This window comes from Strongylocentrotus purpuratus, unplaced genomic scaffold, assembly GCF_000002235.5.
Source record: "Strongylocentrotus purpuratus isolate Spur 01 unplaced genomic scaffold, Spur_5.0 spur5_scaffold_10, whole genome shotgun sequence".
NCBI classification, from domain to species: Eukaryota; Metazoa; Echinodermata; class Echinoidea; order Camarodonta; family Strongylocentrotidae; genus Strongylocentrotus; species Strongylocentrotus purpuratus.
The window spans coordinates 20415318-20439672 of record NW_022145595.1 but is presented as its reverse complement, the minus strand read 5'-3'; the positions used below and the strand labels follow the sequence as shown (position 1 = coordinate 20439672).

At 36.9% G+C, this 24355-nt stretch overlaps 1 protein-coding gene across 1 annotated transcript; it reads right to left on the bottom strand.

Moving 5' to 3' along the window:
• Positions 1-1027: 1027 nt before the first annotated feature.
• Positions 1028-22393, bottom strand: LOC100892796. Its single transcript, XM_011662137.2, has 6 exons — positions 19754-22393; positions 6240-6381; positions 5575-5636; positions 4953-5055; positions 4248-4401; positions 1028-3098 (listed from the first exon to the last, which is right to left on the bottom strand). Exons 1-6 carry the CDS (start codon positions 20418-20420, stop codon positions 2922-2924), a joined length of 1305 nt encoding a protein of 434 aa, XP_011660439.2. The 5' UTR covers positions 20421-22393; the 3' UTR covers positions 1028-2921.
• Positions 22394-24355: the final 1962 nt, after the last annotated feature.

Genomic DNA, 24355 nt, shown 5'->3' with positions numbered 1-24355 from the left:
GATTCAAGAGAATGAATAGTGTGTGACACTGAGAGAGAGGGAAAGTTATAAATAATGAAAGATTAACAAACATGGAGAGAAAGAAGGGAGAGGGAGAGGAGAAAAGAGACAGAGAGAAAGAGAGAAATAGCAAGAGAGATTAAATGCCAGAGAGAAAGAAGAGAAAGCAAGATAAAAGGGGAAAGAGGAATAAAAAAGAGAGAAAAAAAGATGAGTAGATGAAGGAGAAAGAGAGACAGAAAAAGAGGGATGGACAAAGGGCAAGAGAGATATAAAAGAGAAAGGAAGAGAGAGAGAAGGGGGTGATGGAGAAAGAGCAAGAGAGATTAAAAGCTAGAGAGATAGAGAAGAGAAAGAAAGAGAAGGAAGGGGAGAGTGAGAAAAAAGAAGAAGAAACAATGAGGAGATTGAGAAAGAGAGAGAGAGAGAGAGAGAGAGAGAGAGAGAGAAGGGGGGGGGGGGGCAAGACTCTTTTTTCCAGCATCCCTTCAGCTTATTCTTCTTATCGAAGGCGTTTCAAAGAAAATGTGTTTTATGATTTGCAATTTCACCTGTCTACTAGGAATAACGAAATACTCTGGCGTCCTGTTTTTTCTCTGTTCTTTGTGAAACCAGTTCAGGTAATATGTATAATTGACATACAGCTTATCATTGGTTTAATTGGTGTAAAACATCGAGTTTACAACGTGACATAGTGGTCTGTGTGAAGGGCTAAGCCAGTGAGGTCAGAGGTTCGTATCTTCAAACATGAATTATGTTTCGTTTTAATGCAGGTATTGACCGTATTTAGTGTTCTCATTAAGTAAAATAGCTCAGATTATAACCCCTTCTTTCTCACCTCTTCAGCTTTTGCTCATTCCCCTTTTGGTGATGCAACCCCCCCCCCCCCCCCCACTTTGAAAAAAAAAGCATTTTCTCCATTTGAAGAATGTTCATTCACCCATGTGTGTAACTCATGCAGAAAAATATTTTTATAAGGTACTGTAACACTCCGACACATAAAGCATAACAGCCGAGTCCATTTGAATTGCATTGTAACAATTGCAGCAACAAAATAATTTATTTATAACTGATTTCGATGAAATTCTATAAAAAGTCGTTTCATATTAGGGTACAGTCATCGTTTTATCAAGTCAAATCATACTTTGCTTTGCAAAAACAAAATATCATATTTTTTTTACGAATACATACGCTACGAGCACAATATATAACTTACTATATATATAAAGATATCCCTCATAGATTTCAATTCGGTTAAGTTCAGCCTGTAAACTGCATACACACCAATGGCATAATAATTAATTAATATGTTCCCAGTCTTAGAAATTATTGCGATTGATTCAAATTGATCACAGCTTACAATCAGTCGCAAGTCTGTACCACAGAGATAATAGTTGGGAAGTTTGCGATTGATTGGAGGACTTGCGACCAATGTGGATCAATCGCAAATTTTTATAAGACAGGACCCTCTTTTCACGAAGATTTTAACAGGACTGCATACTTTCAGATATGCCTGATTCAATTCATGAACATAATTGTACATCCATTCTTTAGTGACATATTTTGGAATGATAATGAATAAGTTTATTGTTTAGACTGTCTTTTCAGGTCTCATTATGAATTCGAATCTTCAATAGACTTATAGTGATTCGTCATGACAGGGGAAAAAGAAATATTCTCAAGATATCGAGAAAATTGCTTTTAAACTACGCACCTCAACACGTTAATAGGCATGGACAATCAGATATCATTACACAAAATGTATTTTAGTACTGTTTCCATTACAAAACACGAAAAGCTTTCAAAATTCTTGTTATAATCACAAATGTAGATGAATTGTTGGTTATACATGTATCACACAAAACGAACACAAAAAACACTATTCGATTTCAAATTTTAAAAATGTAGTCAGATAACTCCTTTTCTGGGTAAAAACGTGAATATTATCTTGCATCTAAAAATGCATACCTTATATTTCATTATGAAACTTCACAGGGTTACAGTTATGATTACGCTGAAAATGCGTCGAAAACACGTACATGTATATATATATATTCAGATGTAAAACGCCTCTTTTTAAAGGAAAAGTTCTCAAGATTACCACCAAATAATGCAATAAACATGGAAGTGAGAACTGGAATATATTAGGCAATAATGTATATATAAATTACTAAAGATATATATTTTCTACTATACCTCGAAAATTCAAAACTATAGACAGGATTATCAATCTAATCGATGAAATAATAATGATGCTGACTTTTATGATAGATTTCCTTTAAAATCGCCTCACTTGTAAAAAAACAAATTTTTATACACCGCTATATATTTATTTCAAAAATACAAAATATAGCCATTGTACAAACGTTTTACGGATAAAATACACAATATACAAGTACAGTTGATGTAATAGACAATAAATTAAGTATACACAGCATTTCTTTACAACATGTCAAAGGCCATACGTTGGCTTTGATTTGGCGGTATTAATAAATTCTTCTCCTCTCACTTCAACAGAAAGTTTTCCGTTGCTTCTATCAAACATACATAATTCATATGATGTCTAAAAATGGGTAGAAGTTGTATTTTTTTTCTTCAAATAAACAAATCACTTTTGTTTCTTTAAAAAAAGAAAAAAAGGAAAGAAAAAAAGATATCTTTATAAAATATTATGTGCCTGATCCCATAATAACGGTGATATTACGCTCCAAACTGGTACCATAAAAATACCAAACCTTTCAAAGTGCAATAACAGTTCAAACTTTTTTGCATTTTCAGTCACTTTCACCTTCTGCAAAATAGGCAACTCAGAGCCGTTCGGCTCTTGTGTAAAATTAATGAAAGAGATATAAAGTGTGAGAGACAGAAGATGGTGAATATGAAAGGAATTATTCCCGGCTTGTTCTCCGCGTTTCGATCTATCATACCGTGCTTTCTTTTGATGTTGAAACGGTTGAATGGTTGGAGCCTTTCCTGAAGGGAGGGTCCTGGAGTCTGAACGAACCCGAGCTGGGATGCGAGTTGCCGAAGTTTGTTATAGGAAGGGTCTCACTGTCGACCGCCGTCTCTACGATCGGATACCGCTCGTTGGTAGGTAACTATTGGAGAGAAAAAACATGATAGAAAGAAAAGAAATTAGTAATCAATAATATTCATCATATATATTTTTGAAAAGTGAGGATGATACAAAGAAGAACAAGTAACAGAATGGTGAACATTATTGAGAAGAAACTAAACGAAAATTCATCGGAGAGGAGTGAAGAAGAGGAACCATTGGATAAACTATCAAAGATGAAAAATAACGACTCTATTTTGATGATGACGAAACATCAAAATAAATGGGTAGGAGAAGGAAAATGAAAAGTGCAAGAGTATTGATACACACTATGAATATGACGGACAAAGAAAGCGGACAAAATATACAGTTCCTCAGGTAGATAAAGGAACATCCCTTCACTGCTATTATGTAAAAATGTGTAGAACAGGTGTCACATGCATATTCACCTGTTCTACACATTTTTACATAATAGCAGTGAAGGGATGTTCCTTTGTCTACCTGAGGAACTGTATATTTTGTCCGCTTTCTTTGTCAGTCATGTTCATAGTGACAGGAAGAAGCTTAAGATTAATCAACAGGGAAAGAGTAGAAGAATTAGAAAACGAAATTAGTGGAGGACGAAACAAGTAGAGGAATATAAGAAGAGAAAAACAAAAGGATGAAGAAATTTTCCTTGCCGGTTGGCGTAATATTTTTTCGAGCCTAAATGGGGGCAACTTATCCTCTTCAGGACTACTTAACAACCCCCGAATAATTAATTACCTTTGGGGCAATACAACAAGGGTTACTGTATTTGGGGTTAGGTCTCCTGGTGCCGATGAGGGTGAGTGGTTCTGTGGCTTTCCGGTGGTGGTGGTGGGAGGGGGGGGGGGGGGAATTTGTCGAGGGCGATAGTCTAGGGGGCAGTAATCCTATAACAATTCATTGAAATAATAATATATGACTCTACCTACCCTAATGTATCTGTCTGCTGCTTTGTTTTGATTATCATCAGGTTGTTGCTGTTGTTGTTCTAAGGGGTACTGTATTTGGGGTTTGGTCTCCTGTGCGTATGAGGGTGAGGGTTCTGTGACTCTTTGGTAGAGGTGGTGAGGGGGGGGGGGGGGGGATTTGTCGAGGGCGATAGTCTAGGAGGCAGTAATCCTATAACAATTATTCATTTAACATAATAATATCTGACTCTACCTACCCTAATGTATCTGTCTGCTGCTTTGTTTTGATTGTCATCAGGTTGTTGTTGTTGTTGTTGTTGTTCTACGTCATCACTAGGTTGGAAGTTAGTTTGGATGAAAGCATCCGCCGCCTCCTCCTGTGTCTGCCTCCTCGTCTGCGACTCTTTTCTTCTGTTCAAGAAAGATATAAAGATGAAGAATATGAAAGGCAATGATAATAACCAAAGTCACATTTTGTGTAGCGCTTAACACTTCGTTACTAAGTGCTTTACATTGCAATTATTATTATCCCAGTTGCTAATCCGCTCCTTCGGGGGTATTCCCGCCAGGCGCCATTTTACAAGTGCAGCACTTGCCAATCCATCCACAGTAACGTCCGCATCCTACTGGGTACCCATTCAAAACCAGGATGGAGAGTGGCAATTCAGAATTAATGCCTTACTAAAGTGCATTTTGATCTCTCTGTGCAGGGAGTCTTTATCGTTTTCCTAAGTTTAACCCCGCATGAGTATATAAAATGAAATTTATGATAGAGATTATTATAGAGATATAACACAGTACATTTGTTAACATACATTTTCCTTAGTAATCAATATAATCACGTAATTTTATCTTGTAATTAGTAAAGCTGAAAAGCGAAAAAGAAATGAATACAAGTTGGTTGTGATTTGACCAATGAATGAATAATGAAAACGAAATAATAAAAATGGGTTTGCACTTACTTCCGTACCACGTATACAATTGCCCCGATCAGAGTTAAGAGAATCACTATTCCAAATATTGTTCCAATGATGAAAACTTCCCAATAATCTCCAAAAAGTCGTTCTATGGACACACAAAGAATAATGAAATAAAACAGAAAATGAAAATGAGGCAATGAGAATATTTGAATAGTTAAATGTTGGATAAATGTTTATTTCATGCAAGCTGCAATTAAGAAAAGAGCAAAATACTCTTGATCTATTTTGAATGATCAAAAATCCTTTTGAAATATCAAAAAAATAGGCGCCATCTCTCAGGCGTCGCTAGTTTAACAGAATTATCAAAAATATTGTCAATATTAATATTCATTCCCAACCTCAGCAGTTTTAAATTTCAATTTGATTTCGAGGTGATTTGTTTTTATATTTAAACGATTTTAACAGGTATTCGAAATTAAAACTTTTAAAAAAAAATTCATTCAAAAGAAACTTTGTTAAAAGTTTATAGAAACTGGGATGTAAACTACATATCAGCACTGTGGGTTCATCCGTTCATGCAAATAAAAAACCGTCGTAAAAGCATGCAATGTAACTCAAAGAGGTATGATATGTAAAAAGAAAATAATCTTTAAATCAGTCTTACCTTTACTATCTGTTTCAAGAACTCTATATTGACATCGTTCCCCTCTGTAACCGTTAACACACCTGTAATTTCCGGAGAGAAAGGGAAAAGGATACGGAAATCGTTAGAAAATAGGTTCAAATAATGCAGGTTAATTGTTTTGCCACGTTTCCTTTCTAAAAAATTAAATACGGAATCGTTGTTTGAAGTTTATTACATGAACAATATGTATTAATGCAAACTTCCATCGCTCTTTTATGACTTTTTTTCCCCTCTGAAGGTAGCAAAAGGTATCAGTACATTGGGAGACTTTTCAAGATAATGTTTGCCCTGTAGAATCACTGTGTTTACAGTGGAATTAATATTTTCACAGTGTTTACGCATTATGTCCACAGTTTTTTCACACTATGTCCACAGTTTTTCACACAATGTCCACAATCTTTTCACACTATGTCCACAGTTTTTTCACAGTTTATGTTTTCCACAGTTTGATACAGTGTGTTCAAATATTGAACACGTGTGCATATTATGAATACTACTTAGATAAAGCGAATATTGTGTGTGTGGGTATGTGTGGTGTGGTGAGAGAGAAAGAGGGATAAAATAAAGAAAGACAAAAATAGAGAGGAAAAGAAGAGAGAGGTGGGGGGGGGGGGGGGGGAGAGAGAGAGAGAGGGATTACTTACTCGCATGACGGTTGGCTGATACCCGAAACCCACTGGCACATTCCCTTATTGAAGCAGTAAGATTCGTATCCGGTCGGACATGGCTCGAAGTGTGATTCGGAAGTTTTCGGAATGTAATCGGTATTCGTCCTGCCGGCATCGTCTGCAGAAGGGAGTAAAGAGAAAAGGGGAACAAAATAGAGACATTTGATAATAATAATGTCAACGAACTAATTTTGTTCAAATTCACAATTTCATGGACAAGACTGAAGTATTTTAAATTCACTCATTCAAATTTCCTTAGAAAATAGTATGGTTTAAAGATGGATCGTTGAAGTACATGTATATTGGAAATATTAAAAGAACCCCCCAAATCACATCTTTGGTAATATGTTAAACATTGAGAAGTGCCTTATGACTAATGATATGTCTTGGTTTTTAATAAATCGCTGATTACGAAGGCGGTATTACAATTGGGAGAATTTAATACACGCTGTTGTAGATCATTCCGTACAAAAACAAGTCGAGAAGGAAACCTTCAATACATTCCATTGCACACATTTTCCTTTAACTGATTGTTATTTCCGAATCAAATCATCTTCTCAGTCTGTCTGTCCCGTGTCTTATCTCATCATTTATACTTCCCAAGCATTGTTCTTGCTGTGGATGTTATATTTGGTACAGAGGGTTTTATTGCGGCTCATAACCAACCCCTCAACAATAAACTCCAAGAAAAGAAAGGGGGCACACCAGGAATCTAACGCAACAATCATCGGCAGAGCTGGACACCAGCCGCCTAATAGACACCATATAGGGGTGCAAAAACCACTACCAATAAAGGGTCAAATTCAACACCCGGTGTGTCAAAATTCGGTCGCAATTAACCTGTAATTGGGGTTAGGAGCGTCACATCTGTGCGGTACACCATTCTTAAGCTCCTAAATTTATTTATTATTTATTATTATAGAACTTCAGGATTCACATTATATAAACAAATTTTATAACTACATTATATTTTTTTTTCTTTGTTCAATGATATACATTTACTTCTCGAAAAGTTGATGAATTGTTGAAAATGTTATTGTCGTTGTAATAATCATTTCTTTATTTGAAAGAAAGGCAAGATGTAATTTAACACAATGTTATGGAATAAAAACCAGGACCTAGAATGTATTCTGATTCATTTATATACTTCATATACTGGACCATTAGTCAGTGAATTTTTCAAATGTTTTTTGTTATCATATATTCGAGACAAATAACAAATATGACTCGTTTCTGTTTTATTTTTGTGTCATTTCCGACCAAAAGGTTGTAAAAACCTCAATGAACCTGGAGACCAACTTTGCCATCAATACTTCACAATCAATACTTCACAATGTTGTGTTCATGTCACTGACTGGTTGATAATATATATGTAGGAGTATTCTTTCGACTTTACGCGCAATTAATGGCACCCCGCCTCGTTTTAATGCACTAGTTCAGATTACCACCCCGCCTCTTTTTAATGAAAAAGGGTTCGGTTTTTTAAGTGAGTTTGGCAACTGGAAGATTGACATATTCTATCAATGGACTCAATTTCAACGGTTCATGGTCAGCGTCTGTCTAGCACAACCTGGTACATAAACACTAATTTAAGTAAATATATATATCTCTATAAAATATAAATAAACAAGGCGTTTCCTTAAAGAAACCATGTGGCGATGACTTGGCCACGCATAAGAAGGTAGAGTGCCAACATGTTTATATTTACTATTCACTTGTACTATATCTTGTATATTCTATATCTATGTATATTCCTTACTATGTGGTCAGCGACACTTTACACTTTGAGGAGCTTGCCATTTGTACCGCGGGATAACCAAAAATATTCACTTCCTATACCAGGCCTTAAGTAGTAAACATTTCAGGAAGTATATTACTAAATTTGCTGATTACCCAGTTTCAATTCGAAGTCAATATTTGATTACAAAACAATCATGTTTATATTTGTCGATATCATTATTTACTTAATGTTAATAATCACTATATAGGGTTGACCTGTGGTATATTACCATCATGCAAATTTACAATTGCCAGTGATTACAGTATGAGCTAAGCTATGGGGAAGCTCATTCAGATAATACTGGAGACATATTTCCATAAAGGTTTGGTGGAATTTCAACCTTTTGTACCACCACTGTCGCATATTTTGAATTCCTTGCAACCACGGGTCATTGTGCCCTAAGTCGGTTATGGGATATTAATATCCTACATGCTTCTGATAGTATGCAAATAATGATAGCCGGGTGAGCGTCTGGAAAAACAAACAAAAAAGCGAAAATCCCAAACATACCAAAGGTCGCCCACTCGCAAGCATACCAGAAATATTATATGAGGAGTGGGGGAATTACACGGTTAATTAAAGAAACTTGTCGTCATGTTATACATTGGTGTGTTGGTTGCGGCGAGACAGTAATTATAATGGTATAAGAAGTGGTATCAAGATGTTAAATGGATGTGGTTGTGGGTGTGGTGCCAGTGAGGACTTGATGATGAGAGGGGGTGTGAAAGACTGAGGAGAGAACGGAACTGGTATCGTTTCATTGTGTCAAGAATGCATGCATGAATTACGAAGTTCCTTTAATTCAAGTACAGAAGATTAAACCATGATAACTATTTTGGTTCCATACACAAGAAATGATTTATAAGGACTTTTGTAAGAGTATGACAATCACGGGGGAAGAATGTTATAGGAATGAAATTGAATAATGGGACACAAGAATAAAATACCCTTTTTTGCAAAACTACCATAGTGAGGCAGAAAAATGAATAAAAACGCATGTATTGTATTTCACAAAGTTAGATTTCTGTATAGCATCGAAACTTACGTTATTGCCCGTGTCATGCATGATGACATATCCAAGCAGGTTAAGATCTTAGTTCATAATATTCCCATGCCAATTTTTACAAATCAGATGTTTCTCCTTTCGGGCCTGATATCTCAGTCTAGTTAACGATTTTGGGGGTATTAATGTCCCTTTCATGTACGTTTGTATTATGTACCCTGTGTCTCAAAATTATGTCATCACGACTACAGTAGATAAACGTACACATGGGAACCGAGGACCTATGTTTGAACTAAGCAAACATTGTCAAAGACACACCTCGACCTGATATCATATGTTCACACGTACGTGTGTAACATGAGGTCCAATTAAAAAGAAAGATGTACATAATCATCACGTTAAAACTGAGGACATGTGACGATATGAAGGAATTATCATTACGTTAGTTTAGCGCCAAAAGGGCGCTGAAGAATCGGAGGTACCACCCTTCTAGTTCTCAGCAGAAGATTATACAGTTTGGAACCATTTATACAACGCTATAATAGTCTGCTTAGAAATAAGACATTTTAATTTCTTTTGCAACAAAGCTATATACCTCAGTGAACTAGTTCTATGGTTTGATGGCCCGAATGACCTTGTGACGTCACGACCGGAAAGTCACAGATGAGGAGCGGAACTATATTCCCGATACCACAACAAACGGTACAACTAAATAAACACCAATAACTAGGTGAGAAGAGGAGAAAAAGGGATTTTTGTTTCATCTTTGTATTTGTTTTGGTATTTCCGGTCACTTTTGAACCATCTAACAAAAGACAAAGTTGACTTTTAAGTTCAGCTAAACCGATTCTGAAAGAGATTTTGTTCCATTTCCTTTCTCAGCGATCAGGACTGATAATCTGACATTATGAGAATCTACACTGAAGAATTATTTTACACGGTTTTGCAGGCATGGGGTGCCAAGCGATCAGTGGTTTTTTGAGGAAATTGTTCAGCTTTGTAGGTTTTCTTTTGTTGAAATTACCACCCATTTTGCTCTGTACAATCAATGGAAACCGCAATTTTTTGTCAAAGAAAATGACGGGTGCATATTGAACGCATACATTGTCGGACAGCTGTATTATGAATGAAAAAACTGCGGCATCCTCGAATCAAAATGGTACATGCAAAAACAATTTCCATCGTAATATAATTACGTTAATTAATGTATACATGGATATATATATGATAGTGCGAGCTTACGCTTCCAGAATGAATTTATCTTTTAATTTGTTTCCTACTTCCCATTATCGGAAAGAGAGGCTCTGCTAGTTTTCATTCATCAAAATATTGATTATGATGATCATCTAATGAACCATTCAGTTCAACGGGCGAATTAATTAATTTCATTTTTACCCCTCATCTGAAAGAGCTTAAAATAGATTGTTGGTGGACTCCTCTGTGTAAGGTAGTTGCCAGGGAAACGCGAAAACATGAGTGCCTGTACTTAGCAGAAGCGTCCACGGACAACCGGAAACGGAGTTTTAGTGATTAAATGTACAGGAGTAAACCTGAACTCTTTTAAGAGTCATATTAGAAATGGCTTCATTTGGAGGGAAAATCCTTCTTTTTAGGAATCAGTAACTATTAGGAATGGCTCCGTTTTGGAATGAAAGTCCACTCTTAACAGTCATGCTACTTGCGAGTCATGTTAGCAGCTCTTCATTTGGAATGAAAAGCCATCTTTTTAGGAGCCATATAATCAGGGATTTCTTCATTTTTAAGTGGAAATCCACGCTCCAAACAGACTGAATCCACCATCAAAAGAGTGATTCAAACCTCCACTTTGGAGTGGATTTCGTTATAATTTGGAATGGATTCAACGCCACAACAAAGTGATGTCTAATATTTCTAAAATAAAAGAGCGACTTTCGACACCCCCCCTTTAAGACAGTATGATGAGTGAAACCATAGCGTGGTTATAGATGAGCGGTCCGCAAACGGAAGTCAACTAACATAAATGTGTATTACTATCAGCTAATTGCATTCTACTCCCCATCCAACCGCAGCAGACCACAAATTAAAAAGTAAGGACAGTCTCTCACACTAATGATGTCATTTTATAATGGGCCGATGTGATGACGTATTGCTAAATATCCTTCACTATATGTTCCGACCAATATTCTTTATTATACCGCGCAAATCCACATTTTTACCATAATAAATCCAAATATGGTTTATCCGAACTGCATGTCTAAAACCGTAAAACCCAAATATTTTGTGGGAAAAACATCTTTCATGTGGTAATGGTATTTGTTTTGAATTATATGCGTGGGTTACGTTATTAAAACAGACAATAGTGTTATTTTCAGAAAGACTGCAAGTATTAACACAATAATAACATGCATTGTGTAGGCATTGGCTAAAAATAGCTCAACTCATTAACATAAACATTGGAATAAGAGACTTGGGTGTTTTCTGTCTTTGCCTTGAAATATTTCACATTTCTAAAAATCAACAATCATAAACAAGATGTAAATAATTAAAAGTCCCGTTAACGTTTTAAAAAAGAGGATATTATCAAAAACAATGCTTAATTAATAGAGCAGGCAAAGCAGTAAACCTCTTGGCTGTGTGTACGTCATTCTAGAAACATCGAAACATTTATTTTTGACGTTGCTATCCGGTCCTGAAATAAACTAAACATTCAAGTCAACTGAATGTACGTTCACATAAAGTGACCGACTCCGTGGTCACCACACGTGCTACGCTAGCACGAATACGTCTGGAAATGTGGCGCCACGTGTAAACGGCGCCTTTTCCCTACTCATTCTGCTAATTCATTGCTTCTGTTTCCGAAGGTGTGTGAAAACATACAGACATACAGATAATGCAACACGTGGTCTGTGTTTGTAAACCTTTGCCCAAACACAGCCAGTTTGATCGTCAATGGCATCTATTGATTACATACCTAGAGGATGACACATGTTACGTTTCTAAATATTTGATCAGGAGATATATTCTTTACTATTGTTGCCTGTGCAAAGAGCTGCCGTCTCAATAGGCCTATCGCCGTGAAGTACATATTGCATGCGTATGACGAAATAACCTATGAGATTTCAAATGTGAACTAAGTATGTCAGGGGAAAGAAAAGTTTGGAGATATATATAGATTATTACTTGTGTTAGATACACATTGCAATATTTCAGATTAAAATCTAGGGTCGAATAAATCGCCTTCTTTTAGTCGTGATAAATTAGAAATAGGACTCCGGATATGAAGTTGTAGAAATATTCATGCTGAAGAAATCAATTTTACTTTTTATAGTTTCGATACGTCTTGTATTTAAGTAGTTCGATAAAACCATAATTTACTAGCATTAACTAACAAACAAAATAGCTGCTTAGTATACTATAGAGACATCACATTGAATGTACCTGGTATGACCTGACGAACCATATACTAAACTTCTTGAGGATCTCTTCGGTTATCAGAAAAAGTGGGAGGTGGTTGAAAAAAGTTAACAAATTAAACTTAGTTTGCCTCGCATCATAATATATTTAGCAAAAAAAAAATGCATTTTATGCCTACGTTTTATGTTTTAAAATGAATCAAGGGTATGATATGAGCTTACGATTAAAAAAAATTGCATGGGGGTGGATAGGGATACTGGTCTATAAAATCGTTAAGAGAAATAAGACGGACAACTCATGTATATAGAAATGAACAATATGCATTTATTTTAAAACTTTGCCTTGTCAGTTCCCCCACAACTTGTCATCTTCTACCCTAGGTTTATGACATGCTATGAAAAGCAGAATGTAATATTTAAGATAAATCCATTACATCTTTTTGATGTAGGGTGAAATTGTTTTTTTAATAATTTAAATCAATGCAACGCGTCATTATAATTTTTGCGCTCCAAGTAAATTGCTCAATGAATATAGATAGATTTTCAGATTAATTGGATTTTTACATAAATTAAAAGAACTATGTCTGATATCCACAACCTGAACATATTATATCATGAATATATCGTTCATCATATACTAATAACCCTCCATATTATATATATATATATATATACTTAGTACTTTAAGTCATTTAGTAATATTTATATATATTCATTGAGTTGGTATTTCAATCTCCATATAATTTAAAGTTCAGCTAACTCCTACGCCGCCTGCAAGGGGAAAATAAGGCTTTACGAAGCTTAGTTGAGCTTTCGTGTCTGATGAAGATAAATGTACGTCGTATGAGTCTAAAGATGGACCGAGCTTTACGAATTGAGAAAATGAAAGGAAATCCTCTTTTATTGTGGGGGTTGAATAGTATTTTGAAAACACCTTTAAAGTTTATTCACAGGATGACTGCCTTCATATTTGATTGGAAGGCAATGTGCCCTGATACTTAATAAAATAAGTGGCTAAAGGCCGCAGACAGGTTAGGGCAGGTCCTCTCCTTTTGTGCCACTTTCCGCCGCAATGTCAAACGCGAAGCTTTTCAAGCGCCGCAGATTAACAATATAACACCAAAAGAATGACGTGTACAGCAAAACTTCATCTGACACTATCTGTCTCGGTGATGTCTCTATTTTATAGGCGACAGAGTGTGAGCAACAAAGGGACTTATGAATGCATGACCAGAGGTGAAAAGAGCGAGGAATTCCTGACAAATCGGTACAAGGACCCGTGGAGCCAGTGAAAACTCGTCTCTAACTTTTTGACGTGCATCGAGTAAGGTTAGTGCCGCTTTGTGGCCTGGTAACACAAATCGATTTGACTTTAAATCATTTCTGTTTTGATAAACGGATTCCCAATATTTTCTAAGAATGCATCAATAATGACACACTTGGGACATTCCTCATGAGATTTAGGTAGAAGGAACAAACAGTTATCCTTTCCAATCCATAATCATTTTGTAGACAAAAAGCCTTGGCCATTTCACCTGAAAAATTATGTGGTTAGGGCATTTTATCCTTGATCAATACAAATTTCACTCGTATATACCAAAGGTTGGAATTTAAACGTCCATTTATAATCTTTCTTTAAAACTGATGCGAAGGTCGGGCACAATTGGAACTTCTGTTTGGTCACCCTATAAAACCATAATTACAGTTCAATAAACCTGTTCTATTTTCCTTTGACTTTACCTGACCGACAAGTGAGAGAAAACTAACAAATTTTTGGCAAATTAAGATGTATGCTTTTAACCCGCCACGGACAGAAGACAGGAAACAAAGAAGTGGATGAGAAAACGAAAGTGCTGACGGGATCTAAAAGAAGCGAACAGCTATCAAAGTATTTGAGCAAACTATAATTATGAACCCTTTATTGAGCACTGTGTTTAACACTGACCTTGATCTGTAAATATGTCGTCGCTGCAGGAGAAAATGGTGTAAAGAGAATTTCTTTGTTTAGAAAACAAACATAACCCCCAATAAAATGGCATTTGAAAGCTATTTTGGCTCTATTGTGCTCAGTAATGCATTTTGTATTAAATACTTTGGAGAGTCATCAGGAATAATGTTGTACTTTGACCGAGAGCAGTATAAGCATGGAAGTTCGTGAGACAGTATGCCGGTAACGTTCTGATTTTATTAATACTTTCTTAAAGATAGGTCTCTTTCTTATTTACAGTGTATCTGAGTTTTTTCTTAGATTTTACGATTCTGTATTTGGAAGCACGCCATCCGAAATGGAAATGTAGAAATGCAACACTTTCTAGTGATGACGGATCTCCACTATGTTGATGTTGTGACTTTTATGACTTAAGGAATATATGGTAATGGAAAGCACAGAGGAAGTTACGATGGGAGAAAAGGCAATACATGACAGAGAACAAATAAGACAGGGGACATTTACGTAATGGAAAATAGAGAGTTACACTATCACAAATCTTCATCCTCATCTCTAAAAATAACCAATCAACAACGAATCATCCATTTCTTCTTACGAGACCTTAGCGAAGTCATCCACCAGCCCTCTCACCAACCAACCAACATCTTCTTGCGCAGTAACCAAGCAGTGAATGACGTTATGCCGCCTACAGATAAAGCTGTAGACAAGAATGTAACTACGTAAGCATCTGCAAGAATCTTCAGTATTGAAGGAGGCAGATTATCTTGAAGAAGAAGAAGTACTTGTAGCACCTACTTATAATATATATCACAATAAAGTTAATTTCCGATGCTCAATATTTTTTTCTTTCTCACACTTTCGCACATGAAGAAGTTCGTCTCCTCGAATCTTTTTTCTTCTCAAAAGACCAAATCGATTCAGTGTCTTCCTTGAAACATTAAGTATTATTCTAAGTGATGACATCGTGTCTATCGGGAGCATGCGTGCTGATCAACTGTAAATCAAATTGAAAGAGGTGACAATTGTTTACAGCAAACTTCAGATGACCCGAAGACAGAGGATCTCACCGAGCTCTCTGTCAGGTAAATAAACGACTGGTTCAAGGTTTCTGGTAAATTTTTAATAGGTTGAAGAAGTTGACAAAACATTAAAAAGCACCTTTGATTTATGAAAGGTTCTTGCTTCGATTCCAAGTGGTTGTGATGATAACCCACATTTCGGAGTAGTTGATACTTTATTTCTTGGGAAACATCTTGAATCCAGTTCATAATTTGGTTTGATCAAGGTTTCGATTCAAGGAATCAATGGTAGAAGAACAAAAACCTCTAGGTCTACCTACTGGTTACCTCATTAAGCGATTGCTCTGACAGGTAACCACAATTTGGGGAGAAAAACAGACTTTTTCATGAAACCATGATGAATTATATGATAAGACCACATATTCCTACTTAAGGCGAAGAAGTTAACACTATCCAATAAATCTTCATAATGTATTCATGCAAAACATTATTTTTAAAGCAGTTAGAATAAGTTTGGGCGTATCATCATCAGTTTATATATATTGCATTTGGTATAATTGTATTCTGAACGTTATAATGCTGTAAGTTTTTTATTGGATGTGAAATAAACTGAACTTGAACTTGAGTTTCATTACTATTATCATCATAATCATCATGCTCTGAATTTGTTTTGTTTTAAATATTTTATACACATCTGACATCTCATTAAATTTCTTTCTGCTAGAGAAGGATTTGTACCGTATGAACATATTGTTATGTAGAAAGTTTTCCTTCATAATCGTGACCCTTTCATTTCGTAATGTTACCTTACAATGTCATTTTGACGTCCAATCTTCTTCCGACCATCGGACCGCTATATAGCTATTTGCATAGGATCGCAAATACCAATATCGACCCGAACTCCAAATATGCATGTTAATGATGTCAAGAACTTAGAACTATTGTACTTTGGCATGTACGGCAAGATGTATTTCATCGTGTACCAATCAATCACCACTACCAAGCCCTCGAAAGAATATTATACGAAATATTTTGGTAAATAAGCAAGATCTTAAGAATTGCTGACATTACAATAGGAGGAGTGCTGTGGTACTGGTAGAAGATATTGAAACAAAATATCAGTTGGGCTTTTTTTCGTAGGTGGTTGCAAGACAGTGTGCACACCAGCTTCGCTTTTACAGGACTCGATATCGTTTACCTATGATGTTTGCTAACATTGTAGACTTTGTTCGAGTGTCACACAGGTATTTCGTCAGAAGATGACCCAATTGGTACTCTTTTTTTCTCTCAGCTGACATGGTAAAGCAATAAATATCACACGATTTGGTCGTTAAAACATACTAAATGCTTCCCAGTCTGTGCTTAGAATAACATTCAATGATTGTTTAGTTAATATACTCTGTTTAATATTCACGCCGTTTTAGGCTTCATGTTTCCGTCAAAGTTAAGCAATATTACCAAATTACCAGAAGGATCCGGGTCATGATCACGTATATCTATCGAGTTATAATTATGGGTTATCGTGAGTATGATGATCAAATTATTAAGGTGATCATCTATTTAGCGTGAAGGAACGTTATCAAAACCGGTCGATACTTTATAATTTGGGTTTAACTATTCTCACACTCTGTGATAGAATTTCTCTATATTCAGTTGCGACCCCCCTTAAATGATTTCGTTTCGATTCATACCATACCAACGGATGGCTCGAGTTGAATATACCACGCTTTCATGCCTGGTAAATTTTATTTGCATGTCAGAACTCGTGAAGTACAAAGTTCTTTCATTTCTTTTGTATGACGTCGGGTGAATGGAATCGTCATGCTATCTATATTTCCTTTTCCCACCGCCGAGCGGTGCACTCAATCAAAGAGGATCCCATTTCAGGCTTTTCAAAAAAGGAATGCGATCCTTTCAGAGCTTAGATGATATTAAGGCCCTAAGAATACTTCATCTAAATATAAATTGCTAACTATGCTTTTCAAGTCATACGAAATCGGGTCTGATAGTGGTATAATCTATAACATTAGTCTATTAAAGCGTTCCTGAAGTCCAAGACAGTGAGCTATTTAAAAATGATTGCCAGGCCATGTGAGCCGGGTAATACCGGAAACTATTGATATTTCGCAATGGTCGGTGTGGCTTTTGTACCTTCGCTCGTACAATGAACAAAGTATTGATTATTGATCTGTTGGGAGTTATTTAGCTGTAGCTCATTCATAGGTAGACCTTCCCAAGGCAGGTTGGCATGTGACAACCAAAAACGAATGCCAAACAATATGACAGGCCGTCAGCTGAGACCACTGCAACAGGAGAATGTCCTCTTGCGGATATCTTCAAAGCAGATGCATGCATTGTTGCAGTAGTGCGTCAGTGGTGCCTCTAGATCACCATTAGATTCTAGAGGCATGCCAGAAATCTATAGGCCATTGTCTACCCAGTTCACGCATAATACAACGATCTATAACAATTACTATTAAGACTCAATGCATACCATGAAGGTAATAGACAGTAAATCCCGGATTAACAGAAGCCAGAATGACCACTAAGCGGATTTCCAGTCTTTAGTATGGGCTTTTACTTCTAGAAGTAACATTGGGTTAACAGTTATGTTTATAAAATATCCATCATATTGTCTCAATCATCTTCACTTATGCATGAGGAGAAAGCTTGACTGAATTTTAAACTCAATATTTGTCCCCTTACACAAATGTGTAATATAGCCAACTTTTCATTTCTTTAGATTATAATTGTATAGTTTATTACCAAAGTATGAAATGTTATCCCATTGATCATTGTTCACGAATCCCGGACATCTGATTAGTTTTTAAAATAGTAAAAGAATATTAAGAAAGGAAAATTTCTATTACAGCAAGACAATAGAACCTGTTTTTTCTTTCTAAAAAGCGCCTACAGGATAATTACCCCTGTCATTGAATTCAATAACTATTCTGCTTATTACAGTGTACACTGTATAAAGCAAAATTGATTATTCTTTCTGCTTGCACAGACTTTGTCAATAAATACATTTTACAAGCAGCAGCATCAACTCATATTCATAAATAAATAAGTAAATGTAAAACAACTCAAGTTGAAGAATAACGGATGTCAAAGAAAATTGCAAAGAGAATGAGATAGAAGGAACGGGCATTTAAACGTTGCTATGTCAGGCAGTACACATTTTCAAACAAACAAAATGTGGGTCGTCTTGGTAGCGGTATCATTGACATTGACCGCAGATGAGCCACTATTTAGAATTTTTGAACTGCCCTAAGTAACCATGCTATACAGCTGACTTCGGTATAATTTCGTTCAGAACTTACAGGTTGCTAGTTATTAATAAGAAGTGCTTACCTGGCGTTTCTATCGTGTAAGTTGGTGTTAAATTAAGATTATTTGTCTCCTGACCCGCCATCACAGTTAAAGTTTGGAACTGAATACTTGAAGTTAAATAGTACTGAAGATAAATGAAAGGCAGAGGCAAAGTCCTCTCCACCGCCAAAAAATCCCAATCTTAACGTCACAAGTGCGGCACCGGTTTGTAATTCGCCGCTAAATTGCAGAATAAGTTACTTGCCGGCGAAAAATACTTCTGAACTATTGAAGTGAAGCTGCTGAATGCTGGAATGGTTACGAAGGGGGAGGTACCGAAAGCTGAAAGCAGACGATCAGGAAAAAAAACCGGTGTCTGTTCCACACGTGTGCGATTCGTAGTATGCCGTTTTACGTGAATGAATGAAACACGATCGATTTGCAGCCTATATATATATATTTACGCGCGCGTGGTGGTACGCTGTGTGCGTGGGAACAATGTGCGTGTGTTTGATTGTCCATCAATGTACTCTCTCTTCCTCTCTCTCTCTCTCCCTCTCTCTCTCCCTCTCTCTCTCTCTCTCTCTTCTCACTCTTTTCCTGTTTAAACGTTCAAAAGTGTTGAAACTAGTTGAAATAGTCAATAAATCTAATATTCCACCCTCTCTGTTCCACGGAAATGTGTAGGAGAGTAATTAAAGAGTAAATGAATTTGAAAAGAAAAATATCTTTTATATATGTAACGATTTAGAGAGGGTTTGCCAATACATATTCCACACGATAGCGACTACTTTCGAAAAAACAACGCCAAGGACAATTTCAATACACTATTGTATATCTCATAGAAATCATGTTTGGGTTACATTATACGTCTTCGTCATGTTCACACATTTTAATAGACGCACAAGGTTGTTGAAAATGCCTTTGGCTTTGGTTGAATTTACAAAAGTTGTTGCAATCGAGTTGATCTCATATCATACTCCACTATCTGAAATTTAAATGATTGGGTTTAATGATATTGCTCTTAAAATCTTACCTCGTGAGTCTTCTGGGTTAGTAGACTGGTGATTGTCACTCGTTGTGAATTCATCTTCTTCCATCGCCTGGGTCGATACGGTGGACGAGACACGAATGGGCGTGGTCATCCTGGTTGTGACTTCTTCTTCGATTGCGACTTTGATCCTCTTGATTGCTTTCTTCGACTGAGGGACTCCATCGGACAGGAGCTCGAACATCCTCCGGCTAGACCCTAACCTCTGCACGAACACAATATACCTCTCACCCAAGACAGCTCCACCCAGGCAACGCGGGGACAGAGGCGTTGGTATCGTCATAGCAACGGGATACGCCCTGGTAGACGGTGGTATCGGTGGCGCCATTTCACTCGCATCAAGTGATGATGGCGACGCGGTGGCGTCAGAAACTCTTATTTTTATTTTCTTCTTGTAGAGCTCTCCGTCCCCTTTAATAACTTGGAATACTTTGAACAAAAAGGTACTATCACCGTCAAGCTTTAATAATGTTCCTGCCAACACTATTTCGGCGCTTTTCGTCCTATCCGCGAGACTGAGAGATGGATCGGCGTTGCAGCTTGCCAAAGTGGATGTTAGCGTAGCACGAGAGAGTGTGATGAGAAGGGTGACAGTCATGAGAAAATGCACCGTTCCGCTAGTGTGGTGCCGGCAATGCGCTTCGTTGCCCATGCTTGCTAAATTAAATTCCACTTACTCGGTAAATTTAAAGGCACTGTTTAATGGAAGCAATTGAAAATCGATCACAACGACACCGTGTATATAAATTATGTTTCTGTAGTAACTGGTTCTTCAGAGTAGTAAACGAATGTATAAATTTTACTTCAAATTTAACGCTCGCTTATATACTGTTGATATTGCCTCACATTTACAGCGTGTACTTGCTTGCATTCAATGGAAATCCACGTGTCTTTTTTCACAGTGGGGTTTTTCTCTCCAATATTTCACAACCCCAGATTCACAGTTTGAAAGCAATTTCCAAGGTTAATCGATCGATGCAGATGTAATTTCTATCACCGTTGTCTATCGGACGCGTGTCGATGGAGCTACAGGTTCTTTCCGCCGAAGATGACCATAGAGATGAGGGTTCGGAAGCGATCAGATATAACCCAAATCACTTTCCGCCGTCCAAGCGATATAACAGTATCTGATATAGCATGAAATAGTATAACAGTTTGAAATAGTACCTGGTAGATTAATCAATATATATTTCAAATCGGAAATAGTATGACGATAACAATCACTGGGTTGAGGAGACCTCCTGTAGATCGAGATTCGGAAACCAGAAATAATCACATAATCCTAATTCAGGAATAGATTGCCCACGATCCGATTTAAGGAGAAACAAATGATTTCGTTTCCACAGTAGTAACCACCGAAGCACTGTATTGATCCAGCAGACGATTGAGCGTGGTCGTCATGCAAGGCACTCAAATCAATGAATGAGCGATGTGATGGTAGTCCCTTGCTTTTGTATCAGGCAACCTTTCTGGTCAGGAAACCCTTATCATAGGAAGAAAACAGGACAATTAGTGCAAGCCACACAAGAACAAAATTAATAGAGCCAAGGCTAACTATCCATTCAAGCTTTGTTTTTCTTCCGTTTGATAACGAAATTGCAACTATATACGCAACACGCTTCTAACCAATGTTTACCTGTCACAGACGGTATTTAATTTTAGCAATGAGTGTTTCCGAGCCTAGAACATTGCTCACTTATTCTCAAATACCACAGACATTGGATGACACCCCCGGAAAAAAAGTTTGGTAGGCGGACGTCCGACTGTATCTATCAATGGCGCTGTTTGGAAAGGCCAACAACTGACGAAACTTCCTCAGGTATGTCTATACATGTAGGTCAGCCTGGAGTCAGAGGAGAGAGACAGAGAAGGACACTGTATGAATCATGACCTTTTTAATCCCTTTTCGTCTAAAAATGCGTCTATCGTAGCTCTCTATTGGTAAACATCAGCGCAGCAGGAGGCTTAATATCGGTGATGTTTTTGTAGACTTTGAGAGGTGGAGATGGTCGTGAACGTATGACTCACAGCTCAAGCGACGCTTTTAAGAATCCCGATCTTTCACGGCTGCTTTTATGGACTGTCATCCGCCAGCTAGCCTCGTGAGAATGTCGGGCAGAGAAAGAGAGAGGGGGAGAGATGGAGATGGAGACAGAGACACTGATTTGAACTCATAGCCCATTCCATCGAAATAAATTTGATAAAGAGTAGGCATTTTGTATCGCGCGGTAAGCACCTTCGCGCGGGTGCGTTGAAAACGAGCGAAGACGACAAATTGGTTGTTCCCACTTGACGCATCTTCCGGCTGATGCCCAATTAGAGGCCACGACCCCGTACATCGGAGCTCCTTTCTCAGAATTGGTTTCCAGGGATGCATGCAGGCTGCTCCTACGCCAGGGTTAATACCATGTTCAAGCAAGTACCACAGGGCATCAAAGGGTGTCTTTGTATGTTAAGCATCCCCCTGCCATACGGAGATTCGCTTGCACTTTTCTCCGCGAGGAACACTCGCTTCCAGGTCGTATAGGTGTTTAATGCAGCTATAAAAGACAAATCGATTCGCTTACCTTAGACACTGTTAGAGAAGATAAACACTGAAAAGGGTATTGTTGGGGTCATTGGTCTGGATAAAAAGGGACTGTAGTCAAGCAGACGTCTACCGGAGGACATCACTTAAGAGCTGAAAAGTTATGATTAGCAGAGCTTAAAAGGCTTTTGTCAAATAACTCGTGATGGCGCCTGGTAGATCTGGTGTTAATTATTGATTAAGACGATTCTTAATCTTAATGTCCCTTAGAAAATGAACGGACAGTAAAATTTGCCAGAGACTTCCGGTATTTGACTTTCGTTTTCATTTAATGAAAACTGATGGAATGATAATTGCATTATTTGCAAAATACCATCGACAATTTATCATACATATTTAATGAGACGTATACTTACTCATATATTACTACTAGAGAGGACGTTTTAGAACACCTTAATATGATTCACCCGAAAACATTAGCACAGAGAGCAAAATACTAAGCAAATAAATGAAAAATAAACACAAAATTAGGTTTGTCAACTTAAGCAAAAGAAGTTTTTTTTTTTAAATACAAATAAATTAGCATGCTTTGTAATGTATTGAGTTATGCGATTAAAAGATGTGCTCCCCTCTTCTTCTTATTTCTTCCAATGACCCTTACCTTCTTAGGGTTTGAAACAATATTAGATATTAACGAACCAAAATAAAGATTGAATCCCATATAAAGGGGAAAAATAATTTGCTATTAATTGGTAGTTCCGATTTGTTTTACCACCTCATACATCCTATTCACAATGCGATTAATGTCTATATTTCAGAAAGTAGTAGTCATATTTGATATGGCCCGATTCGTAGAAAAAATGTACACCAAAGGAATGCATAGAACGATGCCCCATACTCTCTTGTTATAAAACAGACATATTCCAATTGAGGGCAACTTTGACGAGTTTAATTTCGCAGTTTGAATTTTCGATTTCTTGTTTGAAATTTCTTGCTGCATTTCTTTCTCATTTATTCAACGTATTCTCCTGCCTCTTATTACTATTACTATTATATTATTCTTTTTCTTCTTCTTCTTCTCCTTCTAGTTTACTTTTTTTCTTCTTCTTATTCCCCTCCTGCTCCTACTTCCCCTTCTTCTTCTTCTTCTTCTTCTTCTTCTTCTTCTTCTTTTTCTTCTTCTTCTTCTTATCAACAAAACTGTAACTGATTTTGTGTTTGCTTGATGGCAATATATCAACATGTGTCAACGTTAAAAAAATGCTGACGAAATCGCATCATTTTGCTGAATTGATTATTATCAACAGCTTATTAAAATATCTTAGTTGTGGTTTCCTCGATTTCAGGTAATAAATGACAGCGCCCTCATTGGTTTACTTCTGTGAAGATTTTGATTAGCGTTTTTTAAATACTCTATTAATATATTCTATTTTAATATCGATCTTCACATCTTGGTCCAATATCTGTATAAAGAAACCTGGTTAAAGGGCTCTATAAATATACATTCATAATTTGAAATAAATGAAGAGGATATATGTAAGTATTGAATACTCGGAAAACCGTAGCTGTCCCTCGATAAGAATATCCGGCCATCAAATTGTCACAGTTAGTAAAATAAGATAACCCGGTTTTTATTGCCGGGATTCCAGAGAAAGTGATCGTCTTTCACGGAAGCACGGGCTTTCCACTGTTTCCTAAAATCAACCGATTAACTTATACTCCGCTGCTTCCATTTAATTGTCCAGACAGTCTCTGTCAGTTGATATCACCTGAATAAAAACAGCCCAAGGGGCTAGGGGTAGCAGCGAATGGAATTGTGAAAGTTTTTGAGAGAGAGAGAGTGAAAGAGAGAGAGAAAGACAGACGGATATACAGAGAAAGAGATAGAGAGAGAGAGAGAGAGAGAAAGAAAGAAAGAGAGAGAGAGAGAGAGAGAGAAGGAGGGAGAAAGAGAGATAGAGTTAGATAGATAGATAGATAGATCATTAGATACAATTTATTAGAGAGAAATGTTGATTCATGCCTAGAGATGATTTCGGCCGAAACTTCCATTCCTAATA

What these genes read in the sequence shown, in the direction of transcription:
- LOC100892796 (XM_011662137.2), bottom strand. Translation starts at nt 20,420, where the DNA reads ATGGGCAACGAAGCGCATTGCCGGCACCACACTAGCGGAACGGTGCAT. An exon ending in TCTTGAAACAGATAGTAAAG is followed by an intron (nt 5,056 to 5,574) that starts GTAAGACTGATT and finishes GTGTGTCCATAG; the next exon opens with AACGACTTTTTGGAGATTAT. An exon ending in ATTGTATACGTGGTACGGAA is followed by an intron (nt 4,402 to 4,952) that starts GTAAGTGCAAAC and finishes TTTCTTGAACAG; the next exon opens with AAGAAAAGAGTCGCAGACGA.